Below are 25,836 nucleotides of genomic sequence, written 5' to 3' on the forward strand. Positions count from 1 at the left end.
TATATAGTTTTGTGGAAAAAGTTTTAGGATCACTTGTCACTTATTCATGTAAATCTCTGCTCATTCTGGACTAAGTATTCATGTGGGTGGATTTGTCGTAGAATAGACAAATAGAAAACCTCTGTACTCATCACAGGATACGAGACTCGAAGCTCCTATATGGAAACATCTTGAGGCTGGTAGAAGCGCACGCTGCGCAAAATTACCAGTGATTGCCTTTGAGCGCCCATGCATCTCTGCAGCCCCAGTCCACCGGCGTTTCCATATCGGAGCTTCGAGTCTTGTACACTGCTGTGAGTGCGGATGTTTTTATTTGTCTATTCTACTACATATTTATCAATTCTATCCTTTGTTTTACATCCTAGCACCATCATAGACTCAGAATTGGATTGTCCGCATTGCTGCGCTGCTATTCCGTTCCTGATTTAAATTACCCCCCCCGACAAGCCAGTGGCTAGTGGTGCAGTCTTTGCTTCTGTCTACACATTCATGTGGGTGGTGCTATTCAGTGATTGATAGCTATCTGCGTATAAATGTGCATCTAGAGAGAGCTGTCAATCATGAATAGAACCGCCCATATGAATACTTAGCCCAGGATGAGCATAGATTTACATGAATTAAATGGAACTTTTCCCACAATATTATATATTAAAAGGGGTACTCTGGTGGAAAAAAAATTTTTCTAATGAACTGGTGCCAAAAAGGTATACAGATTTGTAAATTACTTCTATATAAAAATCTTAATCCTTCCAGTACTTATCAGATGCTGTATGCTCCAGAGGAAGTTGTATAGTTATTTTCAGTCTGACCACAGTGCTCTCTGCTGACACCTCCGTCCGTGTCAGGAATTGTCCAGAGCAGGAGATGTTTGCCATGGGGATTTGTTCCTGCTCTGGACAGCAGGTGTCAGCAGAGAGCACTGTGGTCAAACTGAAAAGAACAACTCAAGTTCCCCTGGAGCATACAGCACTGATAAGTACTGGAAGGATTAAGATTTTTAAATAGAAGTAATTTACAAATCTGTTTAACTTTTTGGCACCAATGGGTTAAAAAAAAATTCCACAGGAGTACCCCTTTACTCTGCTCAGCTCCTTTTGCACTATAACATGCAGATGGCAGATTGGACAGCATTTCAACCTGACAGGTTTCCTTTATCCCAAAAACAAGATTATTACAGGGTGCACCTCCTTTGGAACCCCCAAATCCTCCTATAACATTTGGATGAACCTGAAAGCAAGGTTTCATTTCCCTGCAGCACCACCACAGGGAAAATAAAGCATTTCACAGTTTTCTATTAAATCAATGGTCTATCTGCATAATGCACAGGCATGATGGTTTAATAGATAAAGAGATGCTCCTTACAGTCACTACCGACTAATGGATCAGGGTCCTGATTTCCTTTAAGTGTACCTCCAAAGATGGTCCCAGCATCAGGATATCTGTTTAAATTTTGCAGCAACTTCAGAGTCCAGAGTCCAAGGCTTGCACCGAGACTAACACGATCAGTAGAGGGATTTGCTAAAAAGTCCCACAGGCTCCATGCGACCTCTGATAAATCTCAGGCTCCAAAGCCGCCACAAAATTTAAACAGATATCCTGCTGTTGGGACCATCATCGGAGGGAAGCTTTAAAGGGCAAGTTTGGAGCAAAAAAAAAAAATACAGTGTTAAAAGGGTGTTCTAGCAGTACAAATTTTTTTATAATTAACTCCTGGTGCTGTAAAAGTAAAAAGAACCAAACATACTTACTCACCTCAATTCCCTGCTGCTGCTATTCCAATGAATACGGGTTCCTGCTTCACTCTGCTGTTTCCTCTGGTGTTTTGTCCTCACAGGAAATGGCTGCCCAACCATACAAAGGTCACCCTGCACCTGTTCATCGATCAGTCTCCAAAAACACCACATTTCATGGTAATTGGGCATGATTGGACAATGGTCCAATCATGCCCAATTAACGTGTGATCTGTCAGGCTGGTTAGTACTGATGCCTTGTAACAATAGGGTACTCAAACCATTGGCAACATCTTCATGGAGTTTTTATGTTCTCCCTGTGAATCCTCTGGATATTCCAAACTCCAAAACTTGAGTTTAATTGGTAATTTGGATTGTGAGCCTCAAATGGGAGACTGATGTGATTGATGAAAATCTCTGTATAGCAGTGTAAATCAGATGTCACTATATAAATGAATAAAATACACAATAAAACTATGAAAAATACTGGGGGATCTAAGAACAAAATTGTACTTGTAGGGCTAGAAGCTGTACAATTTACCCAGCTTTCCCAGTCGGCATAGAAGTATTACTATGGGGGTAGGGTCTGGAGGCATTCATGGCCCACACATTGCAAATGTACATGTAAAGAAATGAGAAAAGGCACTCACACGTCTTTTTATCTTCTCTTTATTGTGGCAAAAAGTGCAGGTATACAATCAGAATATTTTTAGCTGGCGAGGTACAGATGCCAGTGTGTGCGTTTACAGGTGACAATTGCTGGTCTGGTCTTTCTCTGGTGGATTGCTGAGAGCCATGGGAATCTACAGGGAGCCTGTAGTTCCAGTCCTGTCGGCTGTGGCAGTAGCGGGAGCAATCGGCTTCCGCGGCCTGCGTATCCTGGTCCCGTGCAGAGTGGTGAGGAGAGGCTCCGGCGTGGAGTGGTCCGTTGACGTGGTCCTCCTGATCCAGGGCTGTGGCTATGAGAATGGTGGAGCGGTTCCTCCTGGCTACATTGGTCTCAGGATCTCCGGCCATCCCTGAAGCTGGGCGCCATTTTCTGCCTTTGTGGGCGGGGCCTTGCTGGTTGCCATAGTTACTCCTGCAACGGCTGGCGGCGGAGGCAGTGAAGGTGCAGGGTGGTCTGTCTCCTGCTGGGAAGCCTCCTTGCTGGGATGGAGTGAATAAGTCATCCTGCTTGCTGTGCTTTCAACTTGCTAGCCCTCTCTCTGGTCCTGCATCTCCGGCTGCTCGTTGCTGTCTAGCCTGCATTAAGAGGTGCTTCACAAGAACTGTCCAGTACATGCTGGGAGTGCCCCCCCCCCCCCCCCCCCCTGGACTGCTACCGGCCTTGCAAGCTTTGAGTACCCTGAGAGGTACCTGATAGGAGTTTGATAGGAGTGGTGGTGCCTTCCCTGATAGCTGCAGACTACAGTCCAGATCATTAAGGGAGTGCAGTGCTCCTGGGACTTTACTACTAGTGTCTTTCTACCTGCTCAGTGTGTCCTGCTAGCCACGGGTGGCCCCTATGGTAGACACGGAAATAAGAAATCTAAACTGAATGCTGAAGGCTCAAGGCAGACCTCGAATGAGGATGCCTCCTCTCACTTGCTACTACAGTGTCTGTGCAAACGCCAAAAGCAATGAGCCATTTTTCCAGCCCTCCAGACAAGTCTAGGGGTGACTCTCCTGCTCCACCTTTGTCCTTGTTGGAAGGTTCTCCAACTCCTCCGCAGCGCTTACCCCCTGAAAGACCTGTTTATGACGCAGCTGCTCTGGATCAGCTGTTTTCTGAATTGTCGACTGCCTTTACTTCCTGTCAATCCATCATGGTGACTAAAGTTGACAAACTGCAGCAGGAATTTGTTGTTTTGCACCATGAGACCCAGAAGATACGTGAGTGCACTGAGGAAGTGGAACGTAGGGTCTCTATGGTGGAAGATACTCTTCATCCTTTGCTGGACAGAGTGGACTCACTACTGCGCCTGATGACGGGAGTTCTGGGTCGATGAATGATATGGAGAATCGCCTGCGGCGCAACAATATTCGCCTGGTGGGCCTTCGTGAAAAGGTGGAAAGGAATGATCCGGTGCTCTTCCTTGAAACATGGCTTAAAGAGATTCTTCCAGTGGACTCTCTCCCTACTTCTCAGTCGAACGAGCGCACAGATTCCCGGCTAGACCTCCTCCTCTGGGGGGTCCCCTACGTCCTTTTCCGGCCAAGCTCCTTCACTTCAAGGATAGAGATGCTATTTTGCGAGCTGTCAGAATTAAGGGAGAGGTCATTTATGAGGGGAGCAGAGTGTCCTTCTATCCTGACTTTTCTATGGAGCTACGCAAGCAAAGGGTGCAGTTTACCGAGGTCCGGTCGAAGCTGAGTGCCAAGGGCTATCGCTATTCAATGCTCTATCCTGCTCGCTTGCAAGTGGTAGATGGGACTTTCACCAAGTTCTTCACCTCCCCAATGGACGCGCTTCATTGGGTGGATGCAGCCCCACCTGTCAGACCTCCGGAACTGAACTGTCATGGACTGCCCTGCACATAACTACTCCCACCCCATTTTTGGTCTTAGATAGCGGTAGGGAGTTGGAATCTTAGGGGCCCCGTAGGTTCCGGCTCTCCTTGAGGTCTACCTGGGTAATCCTTAGTTACAGGACGATTTAGTTTGGGAGGGTAGCGGAAATGCTCTGCTTAACTCCTTAACGACCAAGGACATATATTTACGTCCTTGGCCGGCTCCCGCGGTATAATGCTCGGTCACTCGGTGACCCCGCGTCATATCGGGTCGGTCCCGGCAAGTATCTGAAGCCAGGACCCGGGGCTAATAGCTGAGCAGCTGGGCAACTTTCACTTTCGGTTTAGACACGGCGTTCAACTTTGAACGCCGCGTCTAAAGGGTTAATAGCGCGCGGCACCGCGATCACTGCCGCGCGCTATTAACCCTTTAGACGCGGCGTTCAAAGTTGAACGCCGTGTCTAAACCGAAAGTGAAAGTTGCCCAGCTGCTCAGTGTCCCGATCAGCTGGGACACGAGCGGAGGTCCTCTTACCTGCCTCCGGCGTGTCCCCTCGGCGATTGATTGCTCCAAGCCTGAGATGCTGGCTTGAGCAATCGACTTCCGATAAACCTGATCAATGCAAAGCTATGGCTTTGCAGTTAACAGGGTATAAGATCAGTGTGTGCAGTGTTATAGGTCCCTATGGGAGCTATAACACTGCAAAAAAAAAAGTGTAAAGTGTAGAGATACCATGCTTCCTATTCTAGTTATGCCAGGAGAATCTCGGTTTTAGTTACGAAGTACCTCCATTGGTTGTTTCCCAAGTAACTTGTGACCACTTTGGGAGGTTTGTGATACTGCACTTTTCTATGGACTCTTTCTCATTTGTTCTTGTTTCTATAGCTCCTCCATTACTAACAAACTTTTGTCTTTTTCCTCTGATCCTATTTTACTTGTAGGAGATTTCAGTGTCGTTCCTGATCCCAAGCTCGATCGCACCACTGCTATTGACCCTGGCTCCTCATCTCTTGGTGCACGGCGTTGGGCCTGACGACCTCTGGAGGTGGAAATACTCAACGACATCTGCCCTCTCTTTCTATTCTGCTGCCCATAAATCCACCTCTCGTATTGATCTCGCTCTGGCATCCGAGGATCTCCTCCAGGTGGTGAGAGAATTTCCCTACACCACTAGGGGGGGATCTCAGACCACTGTATTGGTTGTTCTCAATCTAGGTCCTATTCCCCCCTCACGTATTTGGGGCATGTACCCTGGTTGGCTACAGGCTGAGGCGGTGGTGGAGGCTTTAGGGGTTGCCCATACTGAGTACTGGGAGCATAATGCTTCATATCCTGATCCTCTAGTTCAATGGGATGCTTACAAGGCTACGATTAGGGGCACTTTTATATCTGGGGTAGCGGGTCAGCGGAAGATCAGGTTGGTCATGGAGAATCAGTTGTTGAAAAAAGTTAGTGCTTTAGAGGTGGCATATATTAGGGATCGTACAGTGAAAGGGCATGGGCTAAAGCGCAGAGGTCTCTGCTGGTTGTCCAGAAGGATAGGGTCCAACTGAGGTTGGTGGATAGGTAAGCGGCTCTTTTTGCATTTGGCAATAAGAATTTGAAGCTTTTAGGGTACCTAGCGAAGGCTAGTCGCCCTGCTGCTTCTATTCCTTGTATTAAAAAAAGGGGGGGGGGTCCCATATTGTCTGACTCACAGTTAATTAACTCTGTCTTTAGGGATTTCTACTCCTCCTTATATTCTGCTCCTTCTAGGCACTGTCAGGGGGAAATTCTGTTTTTTCTACAGGACCTCTCTTCCGTACCTCAGTCGCGTTCAGGCGGATGCGTTAGATACCCCTTTTATGATGGAGGAGGTGGAACAGGCTATTAGGGATCTTTCTCATGGGAAGACCCCGGGTTTAGATAGGCTAATAGGTGATTGGTATGGGATGAATGAGGAGCGATTGGCTCCTATACTCCTTAAATTGTTTCACTCAGTGGCTGAAGCTGACTCTCTTCCAGACTCTATGAGGGAGGTGTTGATCAGGGTACTCCCCAAGCCTGGGAAGGACCTGTTGCTACCTGATTCCTACAGACCTATCTCCCTATTGAATGTTGATATTAAGATCTATGATTAAATACTTGCTACTCACCTATATGGGGTCACTGGCTCTATCGTTCATCCTGACCAAACCGGGTTCATGCCGGGTAGGGCTACTGATGTTAATGTGAAACGCCTACAACTTAACATCGCAGTGGTGGGGGAAGGCTTTCCTACTGGGGTGGTGGTTAGTCTGAATATCTATAAAGCTTTTGATTCTGTGCTTTGGCCCTATTTCTGGGAGGTCTTGGGTATGTTTGGGTTAGGCCCTAGGTTTTGTGCCTGGGTCCGCTTGTTGTATGATAGTCCTAGGGCTTGTATTTGCACTAACCTAGATGTTTCCGCCTACTTCCTCCTGGGCCATGGGACAAGGCAGGGGTGCCAACTATCTCCCTTCCTTTTTGCGCTGGCGATTGAGCCTTTGGCAGCGGCCATACATAGAGATCCCACTATCTGTGGTATTCCCAGTGGGTCCATTGTGGAGAAGATATCCCTTTATAAAGATGACACATTGGTATATTTAGCATATGCAGGGGGCCCCTAGTTTCTCTAATTGACCTACTTGATAGGTTTCGTTCTATTTCAGGTTTGTGGGTGAATTGGGCTAAATCCTCTCTCATGGCATTCTCACCTGACATTCTTCTTATCTCTTCTCTTCCAGCGGGGGTAGAAGTGGTCTCCTGCTTTAGGTATCTTGGGGTAGAGGTTACTGCATCCCTGGCAGATTATATGTCCCTGAATTTAGACCCGCTCATGAATTCCACAGTTGAACGGTTGCATGCCTGGTCCTCCCTCCCTCTCTCTCTAGCTTGGCTCCCGGTGTCCCCCCTAAGGGAAAGTCTCCCAGACTCGGTCAGGCTCTCCTCCAGGCTCCTAAACAGCATGGTGGTTTAGCTGCTCCCGATGTATATAACTATTTTCTTGCCTCTCAGTTGGTCTATGAAGCGTGGTGGATCGACCTGGATCTGTCGAACTCGGCAACTGCCTTGGCTGGAGAGCTTAAGGGTTCCTATAAAGCTCTCACTAACTCACTATACAGGTACCATTCTCGCTCCTCTTATCCTCTTCCCCTGAAAACTATAGCTAAAGTGTAATCCGTGGTGTCAAGCAAATTTCCACAGCCTTTTGTATCTCCTGGGCACCCTTGTGGGGGAATGTACATTTACCTCATCTACATGGGTTACAGGAGACCAGCTTCTGGGATTCTCATGGAGTCAAATTTGTGATCCACTTGTTCCTGGAGGATCAGGTTTTCTTGTCCTTAGCAGAAATGGAAGAACATTATGGCATCCCTGGAAGTGCCTTTTATAGGTATCTTTGGCTAAGGCATGTGGTCCTGGCACAATTTGGCTCTCTGATGTATACTCCTGTGTTTTCTGATGTGGAGATTCTCCTGGGCACCACAGATCTTTCTAATCCCTTTACTCAGTCCTATGCTCTCAGTCCAGCCCATTCTCGAACGTCTATCATAAATTGGTGGCTGATATTCCTGATCTGAGTGCCAGTGGTAAGATGTTAAAATATGAACAAAAATGAGAGACTTTCCGATTGGCGCCTTTCTTAATAACTTCTCCATACATCAGTGACTGCCCGGGCAGTCACTGATGTACGGAGAAGTTATTAAGGAAGGCGCCAATCGGAAAGGCTCTCATTTTTATTCATATTTATGCAACCACCGGACTGAGAAGTTACGGGAATTGGACACCGAGGCTGCCACCTTTTACCGACATAAGCGAGTCTACATGCCATCTAAGGTGTTGTACTCTCAGTACAACACCATACGGTAAGGTGCAATTTATCCATACACCTCACTGTAACATCCCGCAGTATTACACCAGGAGCACACCTCTTTTTCTTCATTTGTTCTAGTTGAAAGATATTGAGGGCTCCTATTACTTCATTATTATATTATTCCCCTGCTAAGCTGAAGCGTATAGGGGTTTCCCCGTCTGACTTATGTTTTCACTGTTCTGCGGAGGTTGGTACCTTTCTGCATGCGGTTTGGGAGTGTCCTGTTATAGCCTCTTTCTTGGAGGGAGGTGATGGAGTTTTTGGCAGATAATTTGGATTTCCCCTTCCTGCTTAACCCGGTGGTGTCTCTTGCTGGGAGTCATTAATGAAGTGGTCTCTGGTTGGCATTGACGTATACTGATCCACTTCTTGCTATTCTGTGCCCGTAAAGTGGTAGTAATGACGTGGAGGACGCTTCCCCTCCCCCTTTGTCTTGCCAGCTGAATATGGTCAATAAATATGCCCCGTTGTACCACTTGTATAGGAGTCTTAAGTGCCCGAAGAAATTTGACAAGGTGTGGACTCCCTGGCTATTACTGTATGAGTCCGCTGACCCTCTGACTGTAGTGGCCCATTACATGTTTCCTATTACATGATATTGGTCTTGCAGGTAGGGGGCCGGGTCGGAGTCATTGGGATGTGTGGTAGTGTGAGTGTATGCTTGTCTATTGGTGTGGGGCTTCTCTGGATGGTAATGGGGATGCTCTTTCATTATGTTCATGATTGCCTTTCCTGTTATTTTATCCCTGTCATTGTGACGGAGTTGACCTGTGGCCCTACGGAGACACTTGTCGTAAGTTTCACTTTATTGTGATGTTTGTTTATTATATGCAAAAAAAATAAATAAATAATAATAAATAAATACTTAAAAAAAACATGCTGCACAGGAAAGGATAATGTAAAAGCTTTAAGAGAAATAGAGGCCCGCTGGATATTAAAGACAGGAGCCCATGAGCTTGCAGGTCTAAAGAATCGTATCGACTTGGGTGTTTTCTTATGAACACTGTTTATTATGGTTTTAAACTTTGTGCATATTTATTTTCACTTGTTTTAACCTACGCGTGCTATCCCTGCCCAGTTGCTTTCGTCATCCAGGTACTAAGAGATTTAAGGGAATGTGAAAGCACAGGAAGGGGAGGGTCTGTAAAAGCTCAATCCGAGCTGAACAATTGTCACCTGTAAATGCACACACTGGCGTCCGCACCTTGCCAGGTGAATGTGCCAATTTTATACCTGCACTTTTTGCTACAATAAAGAGAAGATAAGTAGATGAGTGAATGCCATTTCTCATTTCTTCACATGTACATATACGATGGGAACTGTCTTTCCATGAAATTGAGCACCACTAATCCCACCTGAGGTAGACTACATCCGGCAGTGAAAAGTGAGTACGGAATATAGAAGTGCCGACCGGCTAATCTCTCCTTGACTTACTACACATTGCAAAAACATACACAAGCTTAATGTTCTTATGAAAACAGTATATCTTGTATGGATTGATACATTATTTGAGTCATTTCTGCCCCACTGTATGTTTCAAAAGACAGAACTATGCGTGTGTAGCTAAAATGTTATCCTAATCAAAATTGGTAGTGGTATAAACTATTGAACAATAAACAATCTGACAATTTTATTTCATGACTAAATTCTACGAAAATCCCTAGAAAACAGTTACTGTTTTAATCTAGTTTTACGCTATTGGATATAAAACCTCTGTCTAGAACACAATGCCAGCATTCTACAAAAGCAGCTCAAACAAGAGAGGCAGATGCAGATTGACAATGATACAGACATGATTTTTATTCACTACTGTGCAAATACAGATAGATTAAGAGGTCGTCTCTAACAGTCATGTGACAGCAGCAAGCTAAATCTTTTTAGCAAACACCAACCAGGAAATCGGATATTTGTGATAGATTAAAAAGCAGTCATTGTGACAACACTGGAAACATTTCTCAGACATTTTAGTCTTTTCCAAATACTTAATTCATAATGTCATGTACTCAGCTAAAGGTAAACTCCAGTAATTCCCTAATCCTGTCATCTCCATCATTATGAATAACACACATCGGAGATGGGAGCACCTAAATAAGTTCTAGCAAATACCTAGAAAGAGTAAATGTGCACACGTCAGAGATGCCGAGGATTTTGCTTCCCGATTTGTATAGATTCAATCCGGAGCAGATTTCAATACCAGGTATGTGGAATTAACCTTATCCATATGCTTAGATTTGTAAACCCTTGGCAAGTCAATATCTGGCATAGATTTCACCTCTTTGAATGCAGAGGGGCAAAATACGTGAAGAAATCTATTGATACAATGAAAAATGCAATGAATTTGCCGCAGATTTTCCACCATCTGTGCATTTTCCTTTAGGCCTCATGCACACAGCCATTTTAGGGTTTTGTACAAACTCTGAGAAATATGGAGCCATAGTTGAGCCCCTAAAGAAATGTAGAAAATCATATTGTACCATATTATATATATATATATATATATATTATATACCGTATTTTTTGGCGTATAAGACGCACTTTTTCTTCCCCAAAACTGGGGGGAAAAAAAGTCAGTGCGTCTAATACGCCGAATACACCCCTATCGCGGCGGTCCCTGTGTCCATCAACTGCCGGGACCCGTGGCTAATACAGGACATCACCGATCGCGGTGATGCCCTGAATTAACCCTTCAGACGCGGCGATCAAAGCTGACCGCCGCATCTGAAGGGAAAGGGACACTAACCCGGCTGTTCAGTCGGGCTGTTCTGGACCGCCGCGATTTCACCGGGTTAGTGCTTACAGGACACCGGGAGGGACCTTGCCTGCCTCCTCGGTGTCTTCTCCGTTCAGGGATCCCCTGTATGGGCGGTGCTCTCCTTCCTCGTCATCACGTCATCGCGTATGTGCGACGTACGTGCGTCGGCGTGCATAACGACGGCGACGGAGAGCGAGGATACTCGGCAGGCAGCAGAGACTTTCAGCAGCAGGCCGGCAGCAGAGCGACGGGGGACACGGCGAAAGCGATGGAGCAACATCCAGGGCAGCGGTGACGAGTCCGGAGCCGCGGGGACACGTATTACCTCCTATGCAGTGGTCTTCAATCTGCGGACCTCCAGATGTTGCAAAACTACAACTCCCAGCATGCCCGGACAGCCAACGGCTGTCCGGGCATGCTGGGAGTTGTAGTTTTGCAACATCTGGAGGTCCGCAGGTTGAAGACCACTATTGGGTTCAAAATCTTAAATTTTTTAGATTTTGCACCTAAAAATAGGTTGCGTCTTATACGCCGATGCGTCCTATAGGGCGAAAAAAATACGGTATATCATATTATATAAAAGGCACAGGGAGGTTTTCAAGAGGAATCGTATATGTACGGCAGATGTTGCCAGGGAATGTACAAAGTGGCTTCCATGTACAACAGGCATGAGCTATACATTACAGCTTGGCCATTTAGGTGGTCAATAGTAACTATAGGATCTTCGTGGTTAGACAGAGGGAGAGGACTCCCTCCAGCATCTGACCGCTCCCTCTCTCCTCAGGCTGTGGGGGTGCCTTTGGGTTCTCATCGCAGTTGGAGGCCTAGTGAAGGCCTCCAGGTCTGTCATCTTAGTACTTCTATTATTGCCAGGCACAATGCACTGCATGTTATATAGGTTTTTTTCTCTACACAGCTTGGCACAGAGGTAGGAGAGAAAGCACTTTGTGTACTCTTCTCCCAACTTGTTCTAGTGATTATTTGGGTTATGAACACCTAGACACTGACCAATCAAAACTTTTAACTTGTCTCCACAACACAGTCAAAAGTTGTTTTTTAAAGTGACAGTGCCCATTTAGTATTTCAGTTTCACTGCACAGTGAAAGCTGTAAATAGAAATCCTCCCCAAAAATAGAAAAACTTAATTTCTCCACATTTTTTTATAGATAATATGGTACATTTTTAGACTAGTCATGCACAGTTGTCATACAGCTATGTAACTGGAAAAACAATAAAAATACACTGCTCAAATAAATAAAGGGAAAACTTAAACAACACAATGTAACTCCATGTCGATCACACTTCTGTGAAATATCACTGTCCACTCAGGGAGCAACACTGATTGACAATCAATTTCACATGCTGTTGTGCAAATGGAACAGACAACAGGTGGAAAATATAGGCAATTAGCAAGACACCCCCAATAAAGGAGTGATCCTGCAGGGGGTGACCACAGACCACTTCTCAGTTCCTATGCTTCCTGGCTGATGTTTTGGTTACTTTTGAATGCTGGCGGTGCTTTCACTCTAGTGGTAGCATGAGACGGAGTCTACAACCCACACAAATTGCTCAGGTAGTGCAGCTCATCCAGGATGGCACATCAATGCGAGCTGTGGCAAGAAGGTTTGCTGTGTCTGTCAGCTGTGTCTGTCTGCCCAGAGCATGGAGGCGCCACCAGGAGACAGGCCAGTACATCAGAAGACGTGGAGGAGGCCATAGGGGGCAACAACCCAGCAGCAGGACCACTACCTTTACCTCTGCCTTTGTGCAAGTAGGAGCAGGAGGAACACTGCCAGAGCCCTGCAAAATAACCTCCAGCAAGCCACAAATGTGCATGTGTCCACTCAAATGGTCAGAAACAGAATCCATGAGGGTAATATGAGGGCACAACCTCCACAGGTGGAGGTTGTGCTTATAGCCCAACACTGTGCAAGACGTTTGGCATTTGCCAGAGAACACCAATATTGGCAAATTCGCCACTAGCCACCTATGCTCTTCACAGATGAAAACAGATTCCCACTCAGCACATGTGACAGACGTGACAGAGTCTGGAGACACCATGGAGAAAGTTCTGCTGCCTGCAACATCCTCCAGCATGACCGATTTGGCGGTGGGTCAGTTATTGCATGGAGTGGCATTTCTTTGGGGGGCCGCACTGCCCTCCATGTGCTTACCAGAGGTAGCCTGACTGCCATTAGGTACTGAGATGAGATCCTCAGACCCCTTGTGAGACCATATGCTGGTGCGGTTGACCCTGGGTTCCTCCTAATGCAAGACAATGCTAGACCTCATGTGGCTGGAGTGTGTTAGCAGTTCCTGCAAGAGGAAGGCATTGATGATATGGACTGGCCCACCCGTTCCCCAGACCTGAATCTGATTGAGCACATCTGGGACATCATGTCTCGCTCCATCCACCAACGCCACGTTGCACCACAGACTGTCCAGGAGTTGGCGGATGCTTTAGTCCAGGTCTGGGAGGACATCCCTCAGGAGACCATCCGCCACCTCATCAGGCACACGCCCAGGCATTGTAGGGAGTTGATACGGGCATGTGGAGACCACACACACTACTGAGTCTTATTTTGACTTGTTTTAAGGACATTACATCAAAGTTAGATCAGCCTGTAGTGTGGTTTTCCACTTTGATTTTGAGTGTGACTCCATATCCAGACCTCCATGGGTTGATAAATTTGATTTCCATTGATAATTTTTGTGTGATTTTGTTGTCAGCACATTCGACTATGTAAAGATGAAAGTATTTAATACAATTAGTTCATTCATTCAGATCTAGGATGTGTTATCTTCGTGTTCCCTTTATTTTTTTGAGCAGTGTATAAAAAAAGATATGGGTTTTGGATGGTCAGAATAGTAAAAAAAAAATTCTACTGTAGTAAATGACAGCACAGAGACTTGCTGATGGGTGAAGGTCTAACCGCAGGCACCTCCACAGTGAAAAGCGGGTGGGAGCAAGGCCGGCTTCACCTGTAGGCAAAATAGACAGCCGTCTAGAGCCTGGGTTCTCAACCCGGGTTACGCGTACCCCTAGGGGTACGCCACCGGTTGAGCGGGGTTACGCGTAAGCGCTGTCAAATACCGGCCATGCATTGGCTAGTATTTGACAGAGCATAGTTGCGGCAGCTCACTGTACAGTAGCACGGCCCGAGCTGCGGCCGCGGCTACTGTAAGTGAGCTGTGTGGTTGCCGGGAAGACGTGTGACCTCCCCTGATGTTGCGCGGACTTGCAGCACAGCGCAGGAGGACATCACACGTCAGTGCGGCCCTGCTGAACGGGACGCACTGCATGAAGGAACACAACAGGGGACCGCAGGATGCCAAGGTAAACAAAAAAAAAAGATAAAAAAAACAACTGTATGGGCCAGAGGGGGACTGTATGGGACGGATCACAAGGCATTAAGATGGTGGGGGAGAGGGATAATGGCAGAGGGGGGATGGGGAGTAATAAAGCACAAGGCATTAATATGGAGGGGGGAATAATCAACCCCCCTCCATATTAATCCCCTTGTGTCATTATTCCCCCCTCCCTCTGATCCAGTTTTGCCATTTTTCCCCCCTCCATCTTAATCCCCTTGTGCCATTATTATACGAAAAGGCAAAAGGGTTATCAGAGGAAGGGGGAATGGCACAAGAGATTAAGATGGAGGGGGGGGGGGGGTTGATTATTCCTCCCTCCATCTTAATCCCCTTGTGCCATTATCCCCCCCTCCATCTTAAATCCCTTTTGCCATATTGGATAATAATGGCACAAGGGGATTAAGATGGAGGGGGAATAATAGCACAAGGAGATTAAGATGGAGGGGGGAATAAAAGTACAAGGGGATTAAGATGGAGGGGGAATAATAGCACAAGGGGATTAAGATGGAGGGGAGATGGAAGGGGGCTGTATTAGTATAAAGGTAAGAACACGCCTTTTGTCCGTGGGTACTCCTCGCGCACAAGTTCCACGCAAGGGGGTACCCACGGACATACTTTCAGCCTTTGGGGGTACAGTCGCCAAAAAGGTTGAGAACCAGTGGTCTAGAGCGCCCTCTTGATGGGGGTGCCGTTCTGCCCTCCACAAGAAAATTATTTCTCCGTGTCCTGACAGCCACTAAGATTTCAACCCAGTAGTAAGGTGATTACATGAGGAAGGGATTTGTTACAGTGTGTCACCCCAGTAGTAAAGAGATAACATGAGGAGGGGGTTTGTTACAGTGTGTCCCCTCAGTAGTTAGGATATTACATGAGGAGGGGGTTTGTTACAGTGTGTCAGCCCAGTAGTAAAGAGATAACATGAGGAGGGGGTTTGTTACAGTGTGTCCCCTCAGTAGTAAGGATATTACATGAGGAGGGGGTTTGTTACAGTGTGTCACCCCAGTAGTAAGGTGTGAAGTATCAATGGGAGGAGTTAAGGGAGCGGCAAAATTAGCTTTTGCCTAGGGTGGCAAAAGTCCTTGCACCAGTCCTGGGTAGGAGGACCCGTTAACGCTTTCTCTGCTCAGACCCTTGTACTGTGCAGAGAACTGAAAAGGACATTGAAATGAATGGAGAAGAGGGCCAGGGTGTACAGAGCACCATACCCCTTCATTCTAGCAACCAAGTCCACTGTTTGATCAATTTATCTACATACGCTCATAATAAAATCCCACCTCAAAGGGGATCATGTCCTCTATGCTAACACTATATAATTACAGCCCAATATCACACTACCTTTTATTACCCTGCTGCAGGAATAAGTAATATGGATGCAATCTCTTCTTATTTATCAGAGTATCATACAGGAAAACATCAAACCCTCTAACCCACTTCTTGCAGAAATCCCCTTGTCTGCACTCACAATCCAATTTCCTTCAAATGTTCTGATAGTTCCAACCAGTGGAGAAGCCAGTGGGGAACTTGGCAAGAGCTGAGGAGGGAGATAAAAGACACATCTGGCTACAAGAAGAAACATGTGTAGGGTGAAGTCTTTATAGGAACTTCTCGTCTCCATTCCATATTTTCTGGCAATAATGAGCAGATGTAGTATTTTATGTTGCCCTTAACAACTTATCTGGGGATTGTGTACAGCAGTGTTCCCTGACCAGAGTGCCTCCAGCTGTTGCAAAACTACAACTACCAGCATGCCCGGACAGCCAAAGGCTGTCCAGGCATGCTGGGAGTTGTAGTTTTGCTACAGCTGGAGGCAACTTGGTTGGGAAAAACTGGTTTACGCCTAATCTTTCCAAACTTTTTCTGTTGGTGACACCCTTTTTCGACATACATAGTTTGGTGACACACGCCTCGCCATACCGCCAATTGTACGCATTACATTGCACTTCCTACGATGCACAAAGTGATACCAGTATCAGCATTACAAGAGTGGCTGCAACCCCTTGTTTCAATCACCCTGAGACATTTTATCACACCCCCCCCCCCACACACAACAACCCCTGTGCAATTTCATCCATCCTTTCACCCTCCTTTGTGTCACTTCATTCCCCCTCTTGACTCCCCCCTCCCCCCATGCCACATCATTCCCAAACCCTTGATCCCTACCCTGTGCTTTTTCATTCCCCTTGACCCCCCTCATTCCCCTTGTGCCACATTATAACCCCCTTGATCCTTCTCTGTGTCATTTCATTCCCCTCTTGCCAAACTCTGTACCACATCATCCCCCCTGGCCCTGTGCCACATTATTAAACCCCTTGATCTTTCCCTGTGCCATCTCCCCCCAGAGCCCCATCATTACCCACATTCCCCTGATCCCCCGCCCACTGCATCCTCCCCTGGCTTGCATCTCTACTGTGGGCTCAGGCAGGCCAAGTTGGAGGCTCGGTGTCTCGACGTAAAGTTTGACCTCAGAGGCGTCACTCGTCAGTCTCGGCAGCTCATTGATTTAAAGGGGTACTCCAAGGAAGTATATATATAAAAAAAAGCTCCAAAGTCATCACACTTCCGGAATATGTTCCCTGTAAACCATCCTGCCTGATTTGCATGGCTCCTGTGGCTTCTGTTGTATTCTCTGGTTGCTTGATATTTTTTGCCATCTTCCCTCCCCTTGCCTTCCTCTCCCAGCAATTATTGCAGCTCTGCTAGGCCAGCTCAATCTCTGAGAGCAGTCCCCTCCCTATGGCTCTAAGCAGCAGAGAGAGATTCTGATTGGCTAAGGCTGCACACACCTCCCAGTTCTCAGCACTAAAGGGAGCAAAACTCATCAGTGCAGGGCAGAAACCACATGGTCTGTGTTTCTCAGGAGGGTGGGGGTTGCTTTCAGAGAGGGATTCAGACAGAGACAGAGTGGATCACTGGATGATGTTATTCCCTCACTTCATGCACGTAAGTGACAACCAAAGAGGGGAAACTGCTCTATATAGCTAATTAATTATATTTAGACAATAGTTTGATGAGAGAAAAAGGATGTGTTATGGGTTTAGTTCCCCTGGAGTACACCTTTAACATGGCCACGGCACCAGCTGCCTTTTTAAACCATGGGCCATTGAGGGGCATAGAGATACATAAGGGGGCATGTGGGCCACAGCTTTGTGCCGTAGTTGGCAGTAATCTGTGCACAGAGTGGAGTTTGCTCTGCGCATGGCGAGAGCCGTGCTGCCTGGCAGGGGATAGCGGGGACGCCCCCCTGTGGATAGAGAATATGATTTTCTGTAACAGAGTTCCCCTTTGAATGGGTTTTCCCATCTTGGAAAGTTTGTTCTTGTATATAGGAAATAACCGTCTGATTATGGGGGTCTGACCTCTGGGCCCCCTCTTGCAATCTCAGGAACAGGGATCCCAGTATGCGTGCCACTGCTTCATTTATTCTCTATGGCAGTGTTTTCCAAACAAACAATGTATTTACAGCTGTTGCAAAACTGTACCTCCCAGCATGCCATGACAGCCTTTAGGAACCGCTGGAAACTGTTCTTTGTTGAAGGAATGGAGTGCTGGCACGCATCAAATACCCTGTGATCAGCTAATTATCCCCTATCCTGTGGATAGGGGTAAATTTTTTAGAAGGGAAATCCCCCTAAAATATTGATAATGTGTCAAGTCAGGCTCATTTTGCACATAAAAAAATGTAAACATGTTTTATGCACTTTTTCCACTGCAACGGCTGTGATAAAAGGAGGTATCTCTCAAAATGCACACAGTAAGTCAAAATTGTGCCAGAATTCTGCTACAAGATTATGGCATAAATGAAGCCAACTAATATGTGATTTGAGTTTAGGGGAGAATTTTTGAGCAATGCAAAACCATCTGCGCAATTGTGTGGTATTCCCAGTTGCTACGCAAAATTTATTATGCTACACACGTCCCTTTATACATTTGCGCAAGTGACAGGAAACCCCTGAATATTGTGCGAAAAAAGGGAGAAAGGCTCAAAACACATTACTCTGCCAGCTGGTCAATGAAGTCCATTTGCGGGGGAAAATTTTTTTGTGCGAGTGATACACATAAGAATAACTTGCTGGAAAACCAGCAACGTAACCCAAAACAATAATGTGAATGAGGCCTTTATTAAAACAAATAAAAATAATTTATATAATATATATATATTATATATAATTATAGATCTGTCATCTATCTAGTGCTCAGAGATGCTGTTCTTTACAGTTATTTAATTTTAATGGTAGTTAGAGCACAACAGAAAGTCATGGAGAAGTGTGGAGAAAATGAACTGATAATAACTATATATAAAAAAAAAAGTATTTCACAAAGACTGCCTCTAAAATGGTGCAGCATTAAAGGGGTACTCTGCCCCTAGACATCTTATTCCCTGTCCAAAGGCGATCTCCCTGCTGCACCCGGCGTTCGTTTAGAGCGTCAGGTGCAGAGCCAAAGGCTCGAGACATTACAGCCACGCCCCGCTCATGACGTCACGGCCACTCCCCCTCAATGCAAGTCTATGGGACTTGCATTGAGGGGGAGTGGCTGTGACGTCATGAGTGGGGCGTGGCCATGACGCCACCACCCCGCATTGCCAGTCATCTGTCATGGAGCGAAGTCTATGGGATTTGCATTGAGGGGGAGTGGCTATGATGTCATGAGTGGGGCGTGGCCATGACGTCACGAGCCACCACCCTGCATCGCCAGTCATCTAGCATGGAGCGAAGTTTGCTTCGTGCACTGGATGTCTGGCGTGCCGCAGCAGAGATGGCGGAGGTCCCCAGCGGCGGGACTCCCCCCCCCCCCCCATTTAAGACATCTTATCCCCTATCCTTTGGATATAGGATAAGATCTCTAGGGCGGAGTACCCCTTTAAGCGATTTTCCCCTTGGTGGACTGAAGAGAATATACATGAAAGCAGTTATGTGTTTTGCTGAAATACTTGGACGGATATTCTTGCTTAAAAAAAATGTTAGGTTCATCCTATGACCTGTCATACTACCTTCATGATGTTTCTAATTTTGCTTTTATCATCTTTGTTCTGTAACGTGTTGTGAAATATAAAAATGTCAAATAAAAACACAATTATAAAAAAAACTAAAATAAAAAATGGTGCAGCAGCTACAATTGAAAGAGATAAGATCTTAACGCAGCACATTACCTTTAGAGAACAGGCTGTACACTTGTCAAAAGCAAGGCTGACAGGCAAAACATTGTCAAATCTTGACAAAAATCCTCTGATCTGAAACAAAAAAAAAAAAAGGATTGAACAACACAATTTTTCTTATATGACTGATTACATAACTGTCCCTTTACTTTACCATTGTGCAACGAACTGAAAAGAATACATGAAACCACAGTCCCCCCTAGTGTTCAATATTCAGAATGCACGCTTTACAAGAAAAAGAGAAATGTAAACATTTAATACAGAATAGCATTGGCACACTGTACGCATTGGAGAACAGTAGGCCGAGGTAACAACACTGCATCCCGCAACTCCTGCAGTGTAAATTCAATCACAAGTATAAGCTGCCTCGTCTGATAACAGCTGCTAGGTATTACCGGCCTTCTATCCGCACTGTGTGTCATATTTAGAGATGAGCGAATTTACAGTAAATTCGATTCGTCACAAACTTTTCGGCTCGGCAGTTGATGACTTTTCCTGCATAAATTAGTTCAGCTTTCAGGAGCTCCTGTGGGCTGGAAAAGGTGGATACATTCCTAGGAAAGAGTCTTCTAGGACTGTATCCACATTTTCCAGCCCACCGGAGCACCGGAAAGCTGAACTAATTTATGCAGGATAAAGCATCAACTGCCGAGCCGAGAAGCTCGTGACGAATCGAATTTACTGTAAATTCGCTCATCTCTAGTCATATTACTTAGATGTGGAATGTGTGAACATTACATAATACAAGGAAAGAAATAAACCCAATTAAATGTGAAATGTGCATCCCCCCCCCCCATCAAAATTTAAATTTATTGCAACAGAACATCAGGGTGAGAAAAAGTATCTAGGCCAGTGGTCTTCAACCCGCGGAACTCCTGATGTTGCAAAACTACAACTCCCAGCATGCCCGGACAGCCAACGGCTGTCCGGGGATGCTGGGAGTTGTAGTTTTGCAACATCTGGAGGTCCGCAGGTTGAAGACCACTGATGTAGACCATGTCCTGCCCTGATCTTCCTTATCAATATAACTACTGAATATACTTATATCAATACCATTGGTTGTTTGCTATGACCAGCTACAATGACCTAAGACATATAGTGGGGGGGATGCCATGCTTTGGCAATGCTTTGATGGAGCATGTAGCTGTCTATTTGAGGGTTATATTCTGTGGTACATGCAGCAATCTAGCCTACAGGTCTATGTGCAGTAATTCTGACATACTTTGAGCAGCAGCAACGCGAGAATTCATGTATTATTAAAGGCAACGTTTCATGAGATTTTACCATATATAAAGCGTGGCAATGCGTTATATTTGGTAACGTTTTCTTCCTTACTATCCACGGGAGACCTTGAAATGTGTCCGCATGACCGCACTGCTCCCTGAGCAGACAGGGCAGAGCAATGGCGCTGACTATGCCTAGGCTGTCAACGCTGAGGGGGTGTGATTACATCCCGAGCAGATAGGACTAGTAGAGGATGGCTTCTTACCAGGGGACTACTTACAGACCTGGGGAAGGACACCTTTAAAACTGTATATCCTCACAATAGCTGCTGGCAGAAATATCTCCCGGTGATGGTAAGGAACAAGATTTTATCATCTATAACACTTTGCACTTGTCATGTACGGTGAATCGGGAAGAAAGGTCCCTCTAAGGTCAAGACATTATGTCCCTCAAACACAAATGTTCTGACTATAATGACCTATCTATTTTTCAGAGCTTATTTGAAGATATTTCAGGGTAGGGTCAAACGTAACGGATCCGCACCGTATTTTACGCTGCAGATCTGCCAGTGACCCGACCCATTTTGTGCCTCCAGCTGTTGCCACCCCCCGTTCCCCCACTTTGCCCTGCACCTGGCCTGCTCGCAGCGGCAATCCGCCGCTACGAGCAGCCACACAGGGGGCCTGCGAGCCACCGAGTCCACTCAGACCTCACATACGCAGTGCACTCAGACATCGCGGCTGCTACGCAATGTCAGAGTGCATTCACCGACTCACAGGCCCCCTGTGTGGCTGCTCGTAGCGGCGGATTGCCGCTGCGAGCTGGCCAGGGGTGGGGAGAGGTGGGGGAATGGGGGGTGGCAACAGCTGGAGGCACAAATTGGGTCGGGTCACCGGCGGATCTGCAGCGTAAAATACGCTGCAGATCCGTTATGTGTGACCCTACCCTAAAGGGGAATCTCTATCCACAGGATAGGGGATAAGTGTGTGACAATTTGGACTCCTTGTGATCTCCCATAGACAACAAACAGAAGAGCGGTGCTCTTAAGTGACCTGCCACTCCATTCCGATTGGAGACTTGGGTACCTATTCTCGAGATCAAGAAGTCCCAATGGTTGGACTCTTTGTGACCAGACACTTATTCACCTGTTATAGTCCGGATTACCCCCGATGATAGAAATAGACAGCTAGTCCACACTTATATTATAACTCCCATTCACATTTATGAGAGGTATGGAAATGGCCCTCGATTGTTTACGTAAGTCTAACCACCTTGGGCCACTAAAACCCAAATAAACATGGCTAGGGAGGCCACTAGTCTAAAGAATGGTGTGGGTTATGTATAAACCATATGAGAATATCCCTTTCAACAAACTTATCGTAGACTTTACAGCCATACCTGCTAGAATAAAATATAAATTACCTGATGTGGTACAAGGCCCAAGGAGGTTGGAGGCTCATTCATCCGATCATCACTGCTACTTGCCATGGCATAACCTCTGACAAGAAAAAAATGACATGAGACCGCTTATGTTTGTGTGTTACAATGACAAAATGCACTTATACTTGCAACAAATGCAATGAGTATGTGCTATAAAACTTTATTGTCAAACTATATAAAACATGGTCAATCGAAATCTAAAACAAAGATCATTTGAGCAAGAACATCCCATCCCTCACAAGTACCATCAAATGTTGGTCTCCATGGATACAACATTTATGTGGACATCAATAATAAGACATTACCATGTAACAACAAATCACAAATACTGCAAACAGAAAAAGGAACCAATAAAAACTCATTGGGGGAGATTTATCAAAACCTGTCCAGAGGAAAAGTTGCTGAGTTGCCCATAGCAACCAATCAGATCGCTTCTTTCATTTTTCAGAGGCCTTTTCAAAATGAAAGAAACAATCTGATTGGTTGCTATGGGTAACACAGCAACTTTTCCTCTGGACAGGTTTTGATAAATCTCCCCCAGTGAGTATCATTCCCTACTCAACCATCCAGATTACCATTGTACAGTGGTCACTCAACATACGATGGTAATCCGTTCCAAACGGACCATCGTTTGTTGAAACCATCGTATGTTGAGGGATCCGTGCAATGTAAAGTATAGGATAGTGGTCTACAACCTGCGGACCTCCAGATGTTGCAAAACTACAACACCCAGCATGCCCGGACAGCCGTTGGCTGTCCGGGCATGCTGGGTGTTGTAGTTTTGCAACATCTGGAGGTCCACAGGTTGAAGACCACTGTTAGAGGAAGTTGTACTCACCTGTCCCCGCAGCTCCGGACCGTCACCGCTCGTCACCGCTGCCCGGGATGTCGCCGTCCATCGCTGTCGCCGCGTCCCCGGGGTGTCCCCGACGCTCCAGCAAGGCCTCTACTTCCCCGGCATCCGCGCTCTCTGTCACCGCCATCACGCCGCTACGCACGCCGCTCCTATTAGATGACGGGACGGCGTGCGCAGCGACGTGAGGATGTCGATGGAGGGTGCCGACGATGCAGGGGATCCCGAAGAGGACGCGCTGGAGCCCCGAGGACAGATAAGAGACCTCACAGGAGCTCATGGGGCACCGTAAACCGCTATTCGGCGGTAGCTGAAGCAGTCTGTGCTGCCGGATAGCCGTTTATGCGATGGCCCCAACATAAAAAAGCATCGTATGTTGATGTTGCCTTCAACATGCGATGGCCTCTGAGAGGCCATCGCATGTTGAAATTATCATATGTCGGGGCCATCGTAGGTCGAGGGGTCACTGTACCATCCAATTGTTTTGGATAGCAATCGGTAAGCTGGAACTTATCATGTATTATTTTTTGGGATTTAATAGGCCCAGTAAAACTCTCTTGAAATAACGCTAACCATACCTGACGCACATCAGGAACACAGCAACATTTCAATCTACTTTCTGAATCCTTTTCAAGCCCCATCCCAAAAGGGGATTGAAACATTGCTGCTGTGTTTCTTATGTGCAGTATATTATGTAATAAACCCCACCACTTTCATTTACAAGAATTCTGCCGCCGTTCTTTTCTTTTTCTAGATTTTCTGTGTGGGCTTCTATTTAGTTCTCTCTCTAGTTTGAGCCCACAGCCTTTGGTTGTCCAGGCATGCTGGGAGATGTAGTTTTGCAACTGCTGGAGGTGATAAGGATGGCCATTATGATTTTGATTACTGATTATTTTGATCAATACACACACACATATATATATATATATATTTATATATATATATATATATATATATTAAAAATAGATATATATGCTAACATTCTGCAGAAAAAAAACATTATTTTCCTTATGCGATATATCAGCTTGCTATGTGCTTGTGACCAATAAGATGAAGACCTTGGGACGAGGCCAAACGACGCAAGGTAAGAAGAGGAGTTGAAAGTTGGAGACAAAATGTTTGAAGAAAGATAGACTGTGCAGAAGGGCAGATATATCCAGAATTTTCTGGTAGAATAGGAGGATGGCAACATCAGTGAACTACGGACAAGAAAGAAATGAACGTTTAATATGCTAATATATACAGACGCAATACTCAAATAACCAATCAAAATGTAAAAACCAATGTACTTCCGTATAATAAACAGAACTCCTTGGGACAGCTCCTTATCCAGTATGCTGAGAAGGAGATATATACCAACATTTTGTCTGGTGTGTGTTTCTTGTGTCGGCACTCAGCAGTATACAGCGGCAGTCACGCACATTTTAAGGCCTAAACAGCCGCCATCCTTGACAGCAGCACACCTGCACAATTGCATAAAACAAGCACATTGTCCCCTTGTGTCTCCCTTATTTTCTCATAAATTGTAAGCTCTTATGAACAAGGCCCTCACTCCATTTATGTGAATTGTTGATTGCTTTGTAATACCTGACTTCATCTGTACATGATGTTTCCTTCAAACTGGAAAGTACTAAATATTATTACTGACATTATTAGACCTTAATGTCTTCATGGAAAAGAATTAAAAACAAACCCAGTTCAGATCCTGCAGACACTCTCTTAACCCTTGCCAAATATTACTTAGTAAAAAGTAATAGATTTGATGTATGGAAAAAAGATCAAATACTGGCGCAGCCCCTAATCCAAACAATTTTATTAATAAACTTCAGTTTGAGTATAAGATCTTTTTTCCATAGTCAAATCTACAAGACTACTGCTGAATCCAGTAAGGAACTCTGGCTGATCCAGGGTGACCAACCTGATCGTACTATACTGTATATATATCAGCCTGTACAGATGTTGTGCTCTAAATGTGGTAAGGGCAATTATTCATCCACCTCCTCTGTTACCCTCTGATGATGCACTAGGGGCACACACTGTGTCTTCTCAACTCATAGTAAAAAGTAGGTAACATACAAAAGGTAAGAAAAGGTCAGAACTTGACTACCCAAAGTGTGTTGGTTTGTTTTAATCTGTTACTATTGGGAACCAATAGTGCAGGGGTTAGTAATCCGAGGACAGGTTTTTCAAATACCTGCCCTACTAATAGGTGAATGTCCCAGAATTGGAAGTCAAACCTGTTAAAAACATTTAGAGAATTTAGAGCAAGGTATCCCTCTTTAATATAATATATATGTAAAACCTATTTCAACTTACCCTTCCGGATGCTGTAAAACTGACACCATTAGTTCCACTGCCAAAGCTCCACCTATCATGGATAGACCTGGCCGGCTCACAGTACACTGCTGATCCAGAGTGCGGTCTCTAGTGGACTAAAGAAACAAGAAACAAAAGTGGTCATCTATAGATACTGCTACTAACAGCTAATAAACAAAGAGCACCAATAGGTGGTACTGTGCATTTAAAGGGCTAAAGTTTAACAGTACACAACTGCTCAGCCATTCACCTGGGCCTTGCCCAAAATTTATCGTGTTTCAATAATTACTCAGTCGTAGATTGTTGAAATCTTTGGTCAACTTGCAAGACAAAACAATGTCCTTTCTATAAATTCATACATCGCATGCACTGCTCTCCAAGCAGAGCTGAAACAAATGGGCATTGTGTATAGCTGAGAGCTTCCGTCATTTTAGCAACTGCTGGGGTCTTTATATTTACATCTCGAAGCCCTTTGTGGAGAGATACAACTTCTTTGTCCAACAGATATTTTCTCTGATCTCCCTGTAATCCTGTATAAGTATACATGTGTATTCAAAAGTACAGATAGAAACAAGCCAGCAAAATAAAGAATCATGTATACCAAAATGCAACATGCCCATATTTAAT

General features: G+C 45.5%; 1 protein-coding gene across 2 annotated transcripts in view; it reads right to left on the minus strand.

Annotated features, from left to right (window-relative positions):
* ATG7 (autophagy related 7) overlaps positions 1–25,836 on the minus strand; it is a 248,500-nt gene that overhangs the window by 158,409 nt on the left and 64,255 nt on the right. For both annotated transcript variants that reach the window (XM_056524273.1, XM_056524274.1), the window contains 3 exons: positions 25,210–25,325; positions 22,023–22,098; positions 19,371–19,451 (listed from right to left, as the gene is read on the minus strand). In XM_056524273.1, coding sequence (XP_056380248.1) covers positions 19,371–19,451; positions 22,023–22,098; positions 25,210–25,325 — 273 coding nt within the window. The remainder of the gene's footprint in view (positions 1–19,370; positions 19,452–22,022; positions 22,099–25,209; positions 25,326–25,836) is intronic.

The sequence above is a fragment of the Hyla sarda genome, chromosome 6 (assembly GCF_029499605.1).
Source record: "Hyla sarda isolate aHylSar1 chromosome 6, aHylSar1.hap1, whole genome shotgun sequence".
Classification (NCBI taxonomy): Eukaryota; Metazoa; Chordata; class Amphibia; order Anura; family Hylidae; genus Hyla; species Hyla sarda.